Genomic DNA, 16,125 nt, shown 5'->3' on the forward strand with positions numbered 1-16,125 from the left:
ACTGAAACCGAATCTCGGAAGTTTGGATATGCTGACGACTGGACCCTTGCAACAAGCCACCAATCTTTAGAAACTACAGAAATCACTCTCACCAATGACTTATCCATCCTCAGCGAATACCTTAAGAAATGGAGACTACAGCCAAGTACTACAAAAACTGAAATATCAGCTTTTCATCTAAACAACAAGTTGGCAAACAGAGAATTGCGAGTGTATTTTAATAACAAGCTGTTAAAACACAATAAATACCCGAAATGCCTTGGGGTTACTCTAGACAGAACGCTCACATTCAGAGAACACCTGACGAAAACAGCAGCAAAATTGAAAACACGCAACAATATAATACAGAAACTCTGCGGCACTACATGGGGGTCCACAGCATCAACATTAAGATCCTCTGCTCTTGGCCTGATATATCCGGTGGCAGAATACTGTGCTCCAGTGTGGCTAAATAGCAGGCATACCCACCTGGTCGACACCCAACTAAACCGTACTATGCGTATGATAACAGGCACAATTAAGCCCACCCCTACAATGTGACTACCTACCCTTAGTAATATAGCACCACCCAACCTACGCCGCGAACATGCATTGGTTAAAGAATATAACAAAATAATGGACAGTCGCCAGCTTCTAGTCCACAACGACATCCCCGATATTCTTGGAAACCGTCTCCGATCCAGGTTACCCCCTCTACAATCTGCTCAAGCGCTGCAGCAATCCAACTTTGACTTAAATACCCGATGGAGAGAAGATTGGGAAAGTAGGACAGATCCGCATTACCATAGTCTACCGGACATCATAGGGAAACCTGGCGAATTTGAACGTCCCCGTAAGATTTGGGCAGCCCTTAATCGAATTCGAACAAACTGTGGAAGATGCGCCGACTCCCTCCACAGATGGGGTAAACTCCCCTCGCCTTCTTGTGACTGCGGCGCTGCAAGACAGACGATCAGTCACATTGTTCAGGACTGCCCACGCAGAGCATACACAGGCGACCCTATAGACTTTGTAATGGCAACCGGAGGGTCAATCGAATATATAAAAAAAAATTGGACATCTGTTTGTGATGCATTGTATAATGCATAAATCTAAATATATTCTGTGATATACTTAAGCCATACGCTAAATAAATTGGATCAACTATACTATACTAATATGAATTAAATTTTTTTTTACCATATATAGTCCAATAATATATGTATAATCAAATCCTGAATTCAAGTTTACTTTCATATGATAGATATTATCATGTCACTAACAACCTTCCATTTCAGTAAGTATAGCTTTTATATTATAGAATGAAGTGTTATGAATGATTTTTCCTTGTAAAATACATAATAATTAGTACCCGTACTTGTTATTAAGTAATTCATTTTTCAATTTCAATACTGTATAATATGATTTGGCCTTGCACTTGAAAAGGAAACAATAAATATTAAAAATGTAGTGGTCGGGATTTTTGCTTATGCGAGGATTGTCGCATGTCGGAATTTTGGCCTGTCGGGATTTTGGCTGTCGGGATTTTGGGCGCCACCGGGTTAATGTATGTGATATTTTGCTATTGGAATAATATCTTTAATTATTATTTATTTTATTTAGCCTAATGCCACGACAATTAATAGCCATAACCATTTAATTATTATTAAAAGAACTAGAATTGTACAAGTTAACATTTTAAACTTAAAAACTCGATATTTGCTATAAATTTCAATAATAATAATTATAAGTTGCACGGAAATAAGATCCATTGGAGTACACTTAAAGTATGTATGTGAGAAAATAAATATTATTACCTGTTTCCTGTAAGGGGTGATAACACCGATGTGATCTTGCTTAATAGCCACCCCCTTAGCTTTAGTCGATAGTAGTTTTGAAACGTATTCAACAGTCTGTTCAATTTCTTGAACGTTAAAGAAACTAAAAATAAATTAAAAAGGTTTGTTAAAAATAATTATTATTAATTAAAAGTGTTTTAAATTCACTAGCAAATATAACATACATAGGTATTAGTGATGGGCAGAATCTAATACTTTCAAAGATCGACAATACTCAAGAATTTCTAAGGGTCGATTTCTCATACCTGCGGTAATCTATGGTTCAGTTGAACCAGGTTCACCGGTGATCTACGGTTTTGTCGGGATTGCATTTCTCATTGCTCGTTCATGTCAGCGCTCGTTCTACAGCTTTCGAGAAATGCCAATAGATGGCAAAAGGTAAAAAACTGTCGATAAAAAACACTGGTCAAATGGACCATACTCGCGGAAGTTGAGCATCAAGGTGACGTACCGATAGACGTGAGCTCGATGGCCACACCTTTCGGGCGCTCAGTCGTCGAGGAGAACAAAATTTATTTTGCCAATTCGACGGTTGAGTGAGCGAGCACACACAGTCCAGACATCGAGACACGCGCACAGTCAGGAACACACATTTTTAGGACACAAGTCCAAAGTCAAGTCATTAATAGGGATAAAAGAAGTTCTAGCTATCCCTAAAATCAGGTGGCTTAACCACATAAAGTAACACAGAAGATGTCCCATTATCCAGGGCATCCAAGTTAAAGTTCAGTACAAAGCCTCCTTACTCGTTATGTACTGCGATGGGGAGGTAGTGCGACTTGTACACAAGTCGTGGTGGTATAGCTTGGAGGTCAGATAGGTTTCACACCATTACGGAGTGCGACCGGTTTGATCTTCAGACATGTGGGTTCCAATGTTCTATTAGAACACACATATCCCCCGAGGCTGCGATTGTACAAATATATATGTGTGTGTGGGGGGGGGGGGCTGTGCTAGTTTTGCATGAGGGCATCTGATACTCTAGCACCGGTACTGTGGCAAAACATGATCTTCTAAAATGTTTTCAATGTACATGTTAGTTGGCATTCGCCTAATTACCTCCACGTGTTTGGTATGCCATTTGGTATGCCGCCACCACCAAAACTAACGCCCTTTATGAGGTTACAACTGACATACTGTTCGCCAACTTTTCTGTAGACGAAGTTTTGTCAATCTTGCTTCCATATGATGAACGGTATGCCAGATGTAACCTCATACACAGCGTTAATTTTGGTGGTGGCGGCATAGTGATATGGAGTGGTATTTCTTCGAAAGGAAGGAGATACCGAACTTGTGGAGGTGATTGGGCGAATGACAGCTAATATGTATATTAAAAATATTTTAGAAGATCATGTTTCGCCATTTTCCAGCCATATTGGATAACAAATTCGTGTTAATGCACCTTAACGCAGGTCATGTCCGTGAAATAGTGAATACTTACCTAGATAAGATTAATTGAAAAATTATGTTGGCCATCATATAGCCCATATCAAATTTAAATCCGATTATAGTACATTAAACATCACATTCGGAAAAGAAATCCTATTTATGACACTGGCGGCAGCACAAAAAAATTTCATTTCGCACGTTAATTTCAGAATATGCAATATTTTTGTCCGTGAGTGTATGTTTTTTTACCTTATATAAATAACGCATAATTTTGAAAAAAAAAATTACAAATATAAAAAGTTTTAGGAATATCTGGGTTAATCAAAAAACAAAGTAATAAATAACTAGCTGTATAAAAAAGAGTAGGCGTTCAAAGAAGAGTAAATAGTAGTAATTTTATCAGCATCATTGTATAACCGTATAACTCTAAAGACAGATTTAAAAATTCACAAAGTTTTTTGACTTGAGCTACCGCAGTGGATTATACAATTTGTAAATTTTCGCCACGGCCCAAACAATAAATGAATCTGAAGAATGTTGTTTTTAAATCAAAAACTAATTAAAAGTTTGTCGCACTTGGGAATTATACAGGCTAATTTGAATTACAACTGAGTCTTAAGTGAAAAAGTTGGAAGAAAATATTTAACAATTATATATTTAGTTAATGTATTCAGATTTTTGAAATGAGAACAAGCCAACTACTATTTAGAACGACTAAAAGTCTCAAGCAATACAAGACGCATTTGAGATATTAAGGATGAAGGCGGTTGTTCTCTACCACACAAATTATTAGTAGATGACAACAGTACTTTGTGAATTCAACGGTAAAAAAGAGGAAATTATCGAGGATTTCATAAATATTAGTGCTGAAACTAATGATCGAGATGGTATTAAATGGAAAGAATATAAAAGAGCAATAGTAAAACTGAAGAACGGACTTGTCTGTGAGACCTGTTTTGTAATAAACACACGTTTATAATTTACAGTCGATTTAAACAAATTGCCGCTAAATTAAAGCCTTTTAATAGCTAAGTTTTAATAGTGCAGTGACATAAAACACCAAGAACACCACTGTGAGTAAAATTTTCAATAATAACTGCATCCAGACAACTTTTGTTAGGCAGATTGAGGTTAAAAATTCATAATAAACTATTTTTAATGGGAATAAGCCACAATTTTACCAAAAAAAAATGATTTTGTTAACGTTTCGAAGCCCAAATCGGGTTTTGTTGTCAAAATACAAAATACTACTAAAATAAACAAAAATGTTGTTGCTAAGTAAAAAATTTTATATTTTAGTATTACTTATTGTATATCTATGTATTATTAATATTATTTATAATTTAAACATATTAAAGTCAGAATTTGGTATTAGTATTTTAAAGGTAAATTAAATGTAAGACTAAATACTTACGACGTCGGGATAGTATCAAGAGGTTTTTTCCTGGTTTTCCCTCGTGATTTACTATGGAATCTATAACGCGAGAATTTTACCGTCATCGTTGCATTTCATTGTCTTTTTAAAGACAGATCACATGCTATGATTTTTTTGTGACGGATATTCTTTAGTTGGGATTGATTTCATGTAATCGAATGAACTATCTTTTAGTAAAGTCGTCCCAGGAACGCAACTCATGAATATTGGCGATATCATTTTAAAGTCTTCTACTTTAAAATGTATAATATACGTCTGAATTGCCAATATAAATGAGTCAGATTAAATAAATTATTAGAAGAATTTGTTTACTTAGCAACAACATTTTTGTTTATTTTAATAGTATTTTGTATTTTGACAACGAAACCCGATTTGGGCTTCGAAACGTTAATAAAATCATTTTTTTGGTAAAACTGTGTGGCTTATTCCCATTAAAAATAGTTTATTATAAAAATGCCACAAGGAAATAGCTTCAGAACAACGTTAAAAATTCAGATCCACACGGTTGAAAATTGATTAGCTGGCAAAAACTCGCCTGGCCATTAGTGAATTTTTAACAAAAAGGCAGGATCGGCCTGAGAAAAATGTTTTGGACAATAATTATATTCAACAAAATAACTTAGCAAATTTGAATATTTTAAATATAATGTCACAACCAACATTTACAAATCAATCTTTATCCACCAACACTCAACCAGATAACCAATTTAAATAATATGAGTACATCCAACGCATCTTATGCAAGCACTGTCTCACAAAATATCTACAAGTATCCTAACAAGGACCAAGCAATTATCTTCGGCTCCATTCAGGGAGCAAAATTTCAAGATTATCTTCTCCAATTGGGACCTCTGGTAAAACCAAAAAATCATCATTTTCTGTAGCAGAATTTCACACAACAGAATATGAGTTTATCTAACCAATAAATCACTGGTTGATGAGTTTTTAACAATAAATCACTGGTTGATGAGTTTTTAACTAATTATAGTCAAATAGTTGTAAATAATGAAATTATCAAAGCAAGACGTCTGATTTCACCAGCGGACAGACTAGTATTATCGAATGTAAGCCCAACGATCCCACATCAATCTCTTGTAACCTTACTGGAAAATATTGGATTAAAATTAGTTGCTTCAATAAACTTTCTTAGAATAGGCGCATCAAATCCAGAATACCAACACATACTCAGCTTCAGAAGACAGGTGTATATCGCTTCTTCGATATTCTTAGAAATAACACATGAGAATCTATCATATCGAATCTTTTTAGCCCTAGACAGGCAACGCTGCTTCACTTGCAAACTATCTGGTCATGTTGCATCCCAATGCCCTTCTGGTAATATTAACCCAAATACAGAACAATCACCACAACCCACACATAATGTTTAAATCTCGCCAATATCTCAACCTGAAGAAACATTTCCTAATGACTTAAATTCTCACACAATAAATAATATTCTACCCGAAAGTTCCTCAGTAGTAGAAAATTCTGCAAAACTCGCCAATACGGCTTTAATCACATCCAATGTGGTAACAAATCCAGATCGCACTGCTCAATCTAAAAATATCCCAACCTCGGAAAAAACTATTAATTCAACAACTTCATCCGCAACAAAACGAACAGCTGAAGATATGACTCCAGATACTCCAGAAGAACAAATGCCACCCAATACTTCTACCTTCTCTCTTCCCCAAACAGTCGTTCAGAAAAACAAAAAACCCAAATCTAATACATCAGATCCAGAAAAAGAACTTACTGAATCCATTATAAACTATATCGACTCCCATTCTTCTCCCCTTATAATCAACAGCCGTCAGTTTAAACAGCTCCTAGAAAATACATACGGGTCGAGGGATGTTCTTAGCATTGCTGAAGGCTTTACAGAATATATTCCAAAATTAATAATGTTAAAAGAACTTCATCCCCACGCAAACACTACGAAGCTAACAACTCGTGTCACAAGGCTAGAAAACCAATTACTAAAGCAATCCCAAGATTTAAGTGATACCCAATCTGATACCTCAAACCCATCTCAAGAGACCCAATAAATACATTCGAGTCATTACTTCAGTGGAACTTAAATGGGTACTATACCCGTTTAAATATGCTACAGCATATCATAGCCCTCCATTCTCTGGACATATATTGTTTTTACAAAAAACTCATTTCCGAGACGAAAATGTTCACAAAATGATGGGATATAATGAGTTCGTTACAAACCGAAATGTACAAGTTGCGAGTGGCGGCGTAGCAATTTACGTTTCAAAGAATCTACAAGCAACACAACTTAGAATAAATACCAAACCTAGAAGCGATAGTCGTAAAAATTAAAGCACAACTAAATTACACCATCTGCAACATATACATTCCTCCTGATAAATATTTCATTGGGGATGAACTATAATCTCTAATTAATCAACTTCCAACACCTTTCATTCTTCTAGGATATTTTAATGTCCACAATTACTCCTAGGGTTCTCAGGAAACTGACAGAAGGGACGCATTCTATCAAACATATTCAACACCATGAACATAAGTCTACTGAATGATGGCAGCAATACTAGATTCAATATAGTCACTGGCAATTCTTCTAGCATCGATATTTCATTATGTAGCCCAACTATTAGTCCTTACCTACAATGGACAGTAATGGATGACTTACTAGGCAGTGACCACCTTCCCATAAAATTAACGAATTCAAATATAAAAGACAAAATATGAAACGGAGACTGCGTCTATCACAAATGGAAAATAAAGAAAGCCGACTGGAGCTCTTTCTCAAAAATCATTGAAAATAACATATACAAAATTAATGATGTGAAGGACGCAAATACAGCAGTAACTCAACTTAACTAAATAATAATAAAAGCCGCTGCATTTTCAATAGGGAAAACAAAGCATATCAAGAAATTTAAACCTGTGCCTTGGTGGAATGACGAATGCGCCAACGCTAAACAAAACAGCAAATCTGCTCTAAATAGATGTAGGAGGGAAAAAGCCGCAACATGTATAATTGAATACAAAAAACATAGGGCAAAAGCAAGATATATTACCAACAAAAGTAAAAAAGAGTCACGGGAGAAGTGCGTCGGAAGCATTAACAGAAACACTTCAATATCATCGGCATGGAGGAAGATACAAGGTATTTATGGAAACAAAACTAACCATGTCATTAAAGCATTAGATTATGACGGCAAACGAATAAACCAAACAAAAGAAATAGGTGAAGCATTCGCAGACTATTATCATAAGCTTACCATAAACAGAAATATAACCAATAATAACATTGCTCTCCCTACGGAATCCAAGAGCTGGAAAACCTTGATTCCCTAAACAAGCCACTGACAAAAGAAAAAATGGAGGAATCTCTCTCATCACTAAAAGACAGTTCTTCTGGCCCCGATGACATCCCTCCTATTTTTCTAAAAAATCTTCCAGAAACGGCGAAACAAACCCTGCTTAATATCTTTAATCACATGTGGAATAATAGTGAAATTTACCATGTTCGTATTACGTTTTTAATTTTGTTCTTTCCGTATTCGTTAACATACAAAAGCACAAGTGTAAAATTATAAATAAAAAAAAAGAATGTGTGTGTGTACTTTGTACGCACGTAAGAAGTTATACTTCTATTATATAATTTCAAAGAAATAAATATACTTAACAGGTTATTTGTATTTTATTTAAATATTAAACTAACTTTCTTACCTACCACTTTTAAAAAAGTTTTATTAAAACGATACCAAAAATAAAAAAAATATATGAATCGTCCGGGATTTGAACCCGGGACCTCTCGATCTCCGGTCACACGCTCTCCTACTGAGCTATATTCTCTTCGATTTGATAGGTTACAAGATTTCTCATACATACTGACAAATTTAATAGACCAAGTGAAGTATACAAAAATACTTTAAATATACTTACTATTATTATAAAATATCTTATTCCCGAGGAAGACAAATCCAAAGACACAAAAATTATAATAAATAATACATTTACTAAAAACACTAATATATCCTTTTAATGACATATTTACGCTGACAGCGCTGATACATACATATCTTGAAATACTAGCAATGAACTGCATACTGTCTGTGTGCGCATGCGCCCGGTATTATAAAATTTCACTCTCGATCGTAAAGAAGTATAACTTAAAAAAAAAATAATTTTCTTACACTAAAACACAATGTGTATTGGTATGCGGAATAAAAAATTGCACATAGGTTCCAATTACAAAAAAATGCGCTTGTTAGTTGCGTACAGTTTGTAGCGTGTCCGTTTTTGCAGTATAGTAAAAGTAGATACGCACCTTAATTACATAGGCATAGTATTTTTGGTGCTCGTTGTATAGTACCGATCAATATATTTTTGTAAACCTTAATTTTAAGCTTATTACTTATTATTTATCAGGGAAATCATGTCTAGATCATATCCATACAATACAACAGACAATAGAGAAAAAAAGAGCTAAGAACAAAGATGTACACATGGCGTTTATAGACCTTAGGAAGGCATACGACACCGTGCCAAGGAAAGAACTGTACAAAGCAATGACTAAAATAGGGATACCACCTAACCTAACACAAGCAATCAAAAACATGTACAGTGGAAATGAAGTAAATATAAAAATCGGAAACAAGGTAGTTGCTAACTTCAAAACAACAAAAGGATTACTACAGGGATGCCCAACGTCACCGACTCTATTTAAAATATTTTTAGAACACGCACTAAAAACTTGGAAGACAAAGTGTAGGGGTATGGGAATACCGATAAGGGACGATTATCTCTACACATTGTGTTTCGCAGACGATCAGGTGGTGATGGCTCAAGATGAAGAGGATATCAGTTACATGGTAAGAAAACTAAAAGAGGAATACAAAAAGGTGGGCCTGGAAATAAATATGAAGAAAACGGAATACTTAGTAATATCGGAAGAAGACGTAAAAAACTTAGAAGTAGAAGAACAAGTTGAAATAAAAGGAACGAAGAATTTTAAATATTTGGGCTTTATAATGTCGAAAAGCGGAACAACAGAAGCAGAAATAAAAAGTAGATTGGGACAAACAAGATCTTGCATCAGACAACTCCATAATGTAATCTGGAATAAAAACATCAAGGGAAAAACAAAAAGAATGATATACCAAACAATAGTAAGAAGCATCATGACATATGCCGCAGAAATTTGGGTCATAAACAAAAAAACCCAAAAAAGCATTCTGGCAACCGAAATGGAATACTGGAGAAGATGCTGTGGTCTCACCAGAAAAGACAGAATAACAAATGAGGAGATAAGGAGAAGAATGCAAGTGGAAAAAGATGCCCTGCAATATATAGACGAGAGAAGACTGAAATGGTACGGCCACGTACGCAGAGCAGAAAACACTTGGATAAACAAGGTTGCAGAATGGAGCCCAAGAGGAACGAGAAGAAGAGGACGACCTAGAAGATCTTGGAAAATGAAGTCGACGAAGCCATGTCTAAGAAAGGATTGGAAGACGGAGACTGGGAAGATCGAAAAAAATGGAAGTCCTGGCTGACGGAAGGGAAACGGCATTAGCTCTAGACAACCCTTTATATATATATAATATATATATAGTATATTATACTTATTATTTATTTTAAGTTTGAATGGTGTGGTTAAGTTTTCGGCCCAGGTAGAAATTCAATTCAAGTTTTAATCTATTGTACTTTTAATTATTATACCTGCTATTCAGTATGCTCACCTCTCGAAATTTAATGATACCATTCAAATACAAATGACTTTGTAATAGGATTAAGATAAGGTTTTCTAAAATATCTTGATATGTACTATAGTACTTATACACACTTGTTCTTAATCCAGTAAAATATACAGTTTTTTGTGCCGAGTTTGTATTTCATTGTAGTAATTTTTGAAGATTAGATTGAAAACTCCTGATCCCAATCTTAAAGCCAAACAGTGTAATAGTGCTTGACAACCCTTCCAATAGTTTTCGACAGCTCACTAAGATACCAACTACATCTTCAGAAAAGCTGAACGGCAAAGCATTTTAATGGAAAATGATTTGTATTTCGAAGATTTTTACACAAAAAATCGACTTATTGAAGTTCTACACACGAAGCAATGTAATAAATTATACGCCCCCGTGTACCAAAAAGTATGGAACATTATATTGAGACGTCTACTAATTACTAAAGAACTAATTTATTACCAAAGTCTACTGGCAAAAAAGAATCGCCAAAGTGGTCAAAGTTGAAGAATAATATAAGAAGATACGACACTTCTACGTTAATGGAGAAAATAAAATTATTGAATTGGATGATAATAGTGACGCAAAAAAATACTGAAGAAGGATTAATTACCAGAAAAACCCAGCCGCCGCACTATAGCTTAAAGTAGAACTATCAAAACTACAAATCTGACCGTCCTACTATACTTCTTACATATACTATACCATTTATTGCTTTTTACTTACTTTGGTTAAAAGTATATACTTACCTTGGTGATGTTTCATCTCTTACGTCTTCCCCTTCAACGTTGTGAAAAATAACTGGAAATTTCTGGTTTACTAGATTTTCTGAACCGATGAACAAATCCGTATATTCGTTGCCAGCTGCTATCAGCTCATTATTATAAAATAATCTACTTGATGTTTTAAGAATCGATTCGTGAGATCTATAATTTTTTACCAATTTGGTAACACAACGGTCGTCAAATGAATTGTTTTCATTTTTAGAATATAATTGATTGAAAATAAGTCTTTGTAGCATTGACTGACCTAAAAAAAAAACAACATACCTTAGGTAATAAAAACGTAATAATATAATAATTACATCGTTTTTGGAATTTATTTGCAGTAAATTGGAATTACTTTTTCCCGAAGTTTTACGTAAAATTGCCAACTATATCCATAGCCTTTTTGTTTGCCAATGATCAAATAATTTTAGTAGAAGACAACATCGTGTACATGATGAAAATCTAGAAGAAGAATTTGAGAGCTTGGGTATAAATATTAATTATTATATGTATAATGCAATACATGGTTATTGCAAATAGTGCAGAAGACCTAGAGATAAATATAATAACTCCATAAAACAAACAAATGAATATAAATACTTGGGGGTAAATTTAACAAATACAGAATCAGACGAAAAGCATATCATAATAAATGAAGCGTATAAATCCAAAACCAGACATTTGGCGTTGTTGAAGTTATTTTGAGTAAAACAAAAAAAAAGCCTACCAAAATCGGAATTTGACACCAATGAACATGCGTTTTAACAAAAATTTTCTATCTTTAATAGAAATAGTTACGACTGTACCTTCTTCTTCTTCACGTGCCATCTCCGCGACGGAGGTTGGCAATCATCATGGCTATTCTAATCTTAGATGCTGCTGCTCTAAACAGTTCGGTTGATGTGCATCCGTACCGTTCCCTCAAGTTACGCAACCACGAAATTCGTCTCCTTCCTACACTTCTCTTGCCCTGGATTTTCCCCTGTATAATCAACTGAAGTATGTTGTATCTCTCATTACGCATAACATGCCCCAGGTACTGCAGCTTTCGTGTCTTGATGGTTTCCAATATTTCCAGTCTTTTGTCGACTCTTCTCATGACTTCGTTGTTTGTTATATGCTCGGTCCATGATATCTTCAGGATTCTTCTGTACACCCACAGTTCAAATGCTTCCAACTTTTTAGTAGTCGATGCGTTAAGAGTCCATGCTTCTATCCCGTAACGCAGAGTCGAAAAAATGTAACACCTTGCCAGCCTAACTCTCAAGTCTAATTTCAGTTCTCTTGCACAAAGTACCTTTCTCATTTTATTGAAGTTTGTTCTTGCTTTTTCTATTCGAACTTTGATTTCTTTGGAGTAATCGTTTGTGTGATTAATTATTGTGCCAAGATAGTTATAGTTTTCTACTTGTTCTAAAGTTTTACCTTTAATTGTCAGGCTTTCATCATTATTTTGGGTTTTTGATATCCTCATAAATTTAGTTTTCTTGATGTTTATTGATAATCCATATTCTTCTCCATACTCAACTATCTTGTTCATTAGCTTTTGGAGGTCTTTAAGGTTGTCTGCTATTATGATAGTATCGTCCGCATATCTAATGTTGTTAATTGGCGTTCCATTTACCTTTAGTCCTGCTGTTTCTCCCTCAAGAGCTCTTTTCATAATTTCTTCAGAGTATGCATTGAATAGTAGTGGTGACAATACACATCCCTGTCGCACTCCTCTTTTAATTTCGAACTCTTCTGATGTGTGTTCGTTAATGCGTATGTGTGCTTGCTGTTTATAATATAGATTTGTTATAATTCGAAGGTCATTGTATTGTATTTGTTTTGCTTTGAGGACGTCCATTAGCTGTTTGTGGCGGACTTTATCGAAAGCCTTGTTGTAATCTACGAAACTACTGTACCCACAACACAAAATTAGACTTGTTAGTAAAAAGATATTTGAAGAGTACAGGGAGAAAACAAGGAATGTCACATTTTATACATATTGAGATAAACACCAATAAACGTTTAATTCTTATGATATCTAAAAACTACTTAGGAGATTCTTGGCAGAATTCTAGCAATTCTTATTCTTTAATCCTAATATAATATGAATCTATATTAACTTATTTAATTAATAATGCATTAAAAAACTTGCTAACATCCCTTATTTTTGTTTAGTGGCGTGCGGACAATCCTGGTCCTTCGTCTGGATACAAATTCTTAGAAAATTTATATAGACTGGTCTTTCTGTTTATTGTACTGAATCGATAGCCTAGTTCTAGTTGATAGTATGTACTCAGTTTTTGCTACCACATGGCGAGGACAACCAAAATTAATGAATACGTGACATTCCTTGTTTTTCCCCTAGACTCATTTTTATTTAAAAATTTTACATGTTTTGTTTTGCACTTGAAACTTGCACATGTCTGCTGATGCATCTAAATTAAATGAACCACAACTGATTTTGTATTTCTTATAATATTAATGGTCTCATGTGTGATACTGACAAAAAACGGTCGTAATAATATAAAACCAAATTTGGAAAATAATACTTTTAATGAGTATATAAACAAAACTAAATTATAAGTAGGAATTTCACTAGAGCTCTAAAAATTATCGATTTGTTTCCCGAGTGATACTTTGAAAGTTGACTCCCCTGCGGGTCGTGAAATTATGTCAAAGTGTCTTTTTAAATCATTTTAACTAATATTTTATTGACTAAAAGGGAAGTTCCCTAGGTTGGCTGTATACCATATAGTTAAAAAACTCTAACAAGAAGTAAAACCACTTCTATGTAAATTGGTATATTTATTAAAACTTAAAAAATCCCAATGGATTGAATAAAATATGTCCAATTCAGAACGTTTTCAGACCTGTCGGTCCATCATCAGTGAATGTGCATACTTGCTAAATAGCCCCGGAACCAAACAATGGTTGAATTTAAAATTCAATTTACATTATTTAAAAAATAATAATAAACAGGCTAAACGCCGATGTTAAAGGATATAGCCTATGGGAACATGGTGAAACCCTACCAAAACCTCAATCAACCATCTTAGGTCAACTTTGACTATAAAGTGAATCATGGTGATCTAAAGATATCAATATTTTATTGATATCTTCACCAGAATATTTGCTAAACCTGTTTCTCGGTGTTCTCTGTGACAAGTTGTAAAACATTAATTGTCATTAATGTCACTGAGTGTTTATTTTTGCGTAGTAACGAAGGGTATCTGGGAGTGAAAAATTATCGGCATTAATATCACAAGAGAGTGAGAATAAATTGACAATAATGCCACAATTTTTCGAAAACTTGTCTGGCAATAGACACAAAAACCCGAAGGGCTCGAGTGGCTATAGCCCAATGACAACTAGTTTGACAAAAATTGGAGCATTATTTTCTTATTTATTCTTACTGTCGTGTAATATTGGTAAGGTTATTTTTTAATAGTTACATATAAAATTCAAGTTTTTGCATAAAAACATTCAGTGACATTGATACCAATAAATCAAAGTGAGCGGCACAGCTTAGCAAATATTTAGATGAAGATATTAGAATTTGACGAAGAATTATTTATAAATACAGTTGTATTCATGAAATAATCTTATCGAAGTAAACTCGAGCGCTTAAATTTGCCTATTTGTGTTCTCCTCGTGACAGTTTGACATTAGATGCAGAACTAAAAGTTTGTTATGGATATTCTCTTAAATTTGACAGTTGTCACAACTTGTAAACTGGTTGCAAATAAACAGAAACAATCTTCTTAAAAAATTCCCACTGTAATTTTGTACAGTAGAAAATTACCGATGTAATAATAGTCCGATTGGACATAATTAAACACGTGATGAAAAATCTTACTGTACGTTTGGAAGTTAAAATCATTAAAACGTAATCGCTGCAATTTTTATTTCTGTATCTTTCTATTGGTCAGAATCTACTATGAATGAAATATACAAGTTAATATCTACAGTATCAGATGAAGTAATCATTCTTTCGTCTTCTCCACCATGATCTTCCGCTTGGTTAGTATTTTACAAGAAGTTACAAAGAACTTCTGAAAAAATGAAGACGTTCATCAGCCGCCCAATGCACCTCAAAAAGTTTCGTTAACAAAGTTGATATGTTTTTTATATTATGTGATTTTAAACGTCTCCCTTAGATTCCATGGTTGTAACTGAATTTTAGTAATATTTTTTCCTTTCTTGTAGATGCTCTTGGCTCAGAAAGTAAATTTTTATAAAATGGTGACATAAACGCACCCTTTCTTGTTTTCTTTAAATAATCGTTTAGATGGTTGAAAACGAAAATGCCAGGATCGAGGATAACCAAATACGAATCCAACAACAAAATAGCACAAACACGACGGCACGTGACTAAGATTTGGATTGGTTTAAAGGCAAATGTGTGCTTAAGCACGTAACAAGTTTACACAAATGTCTGCTTTTGCATCTAAGGCTAAATTTAAAATGTGAATAATCCCATTCAAATGTCTGTATATGGACTAAAGGGTCAGAAAATCAATCTCTATCAATGTTTACATATATTTAAGAAAATGTCAAATGTCTGGTTTTGCACTTATACGCTTCAAATAAAAAAAAGGAAAAATAATAACCCTATAATAGGGAACTTGCACTAAAAATTTTTTTGCATAAAATTGTTAATTTCTGTTTTAAAATGTTATATTCAAAATATTACGTCTTAACAATGAATAGTGTACGTACAACATCTAATCAAAGTTCCGCGCCTAAAATTTCCGTACAACTTCAAAAGCGAGACCTGGGGTCTGACATCACAGGCCACTCGTATCGTTTATCCGTTGGGGTGGGCTATTGCATTTAATGCAGTTTGCATATAGATAAATAATATAGTTGAAATATCTTGTTTTACTTTGTGGCAAAAATTATTTTTTCTGTGACAGGCAAAATATAAACATTTTATCTCTTGTATGAAAAAGTTCTTTTTTATGAAATTACTTTTG

At 34.1% G+C, this 16,125-nt stretch overlaps 1 protein-coding gene across 1 annotated transcript in view; it reads right to left on the minus strand.

Moving 5' to 3' along the window:
• The window catches only part of LOC126882762 (putative helicase mov-10-B.1), a 190,047-nt gene that overhangs the window by 19,898 nt on the left and 154,024 nt on the right, over positions 1-16,125 (minus strand). Inside the window, exons 12-13 of the mRNA XM_050647766.1 lie at positions 11,141-11,420; positions 1,797-1,920 (exon numbers count right to left, since the gene is read on the minus strand). Coding sequence (XP_050503723.1) covers positions 1,797-1,920; positions 11,141-11,420 — 404 coding nt within the window. The remainder of the gene's footprint in view (positions 1-1,796; positions 1,921-11,140; positions 11,421-16,125) is intronic.

This window comes from Diabrotica virgifera, chromosome 1 (assembly GCF_917563875.1).
Source record: "Diabrotica virgifera virgifera chromosome 1, PGI_DIABVI_V3a".
Classification (NCBI taxonomy): Eukaryota; Metazoa; Arthropoda; class Insecta; order Coleoptera; family Chrysomelidae; genus Diabrotica; species Diabrotica virgifera.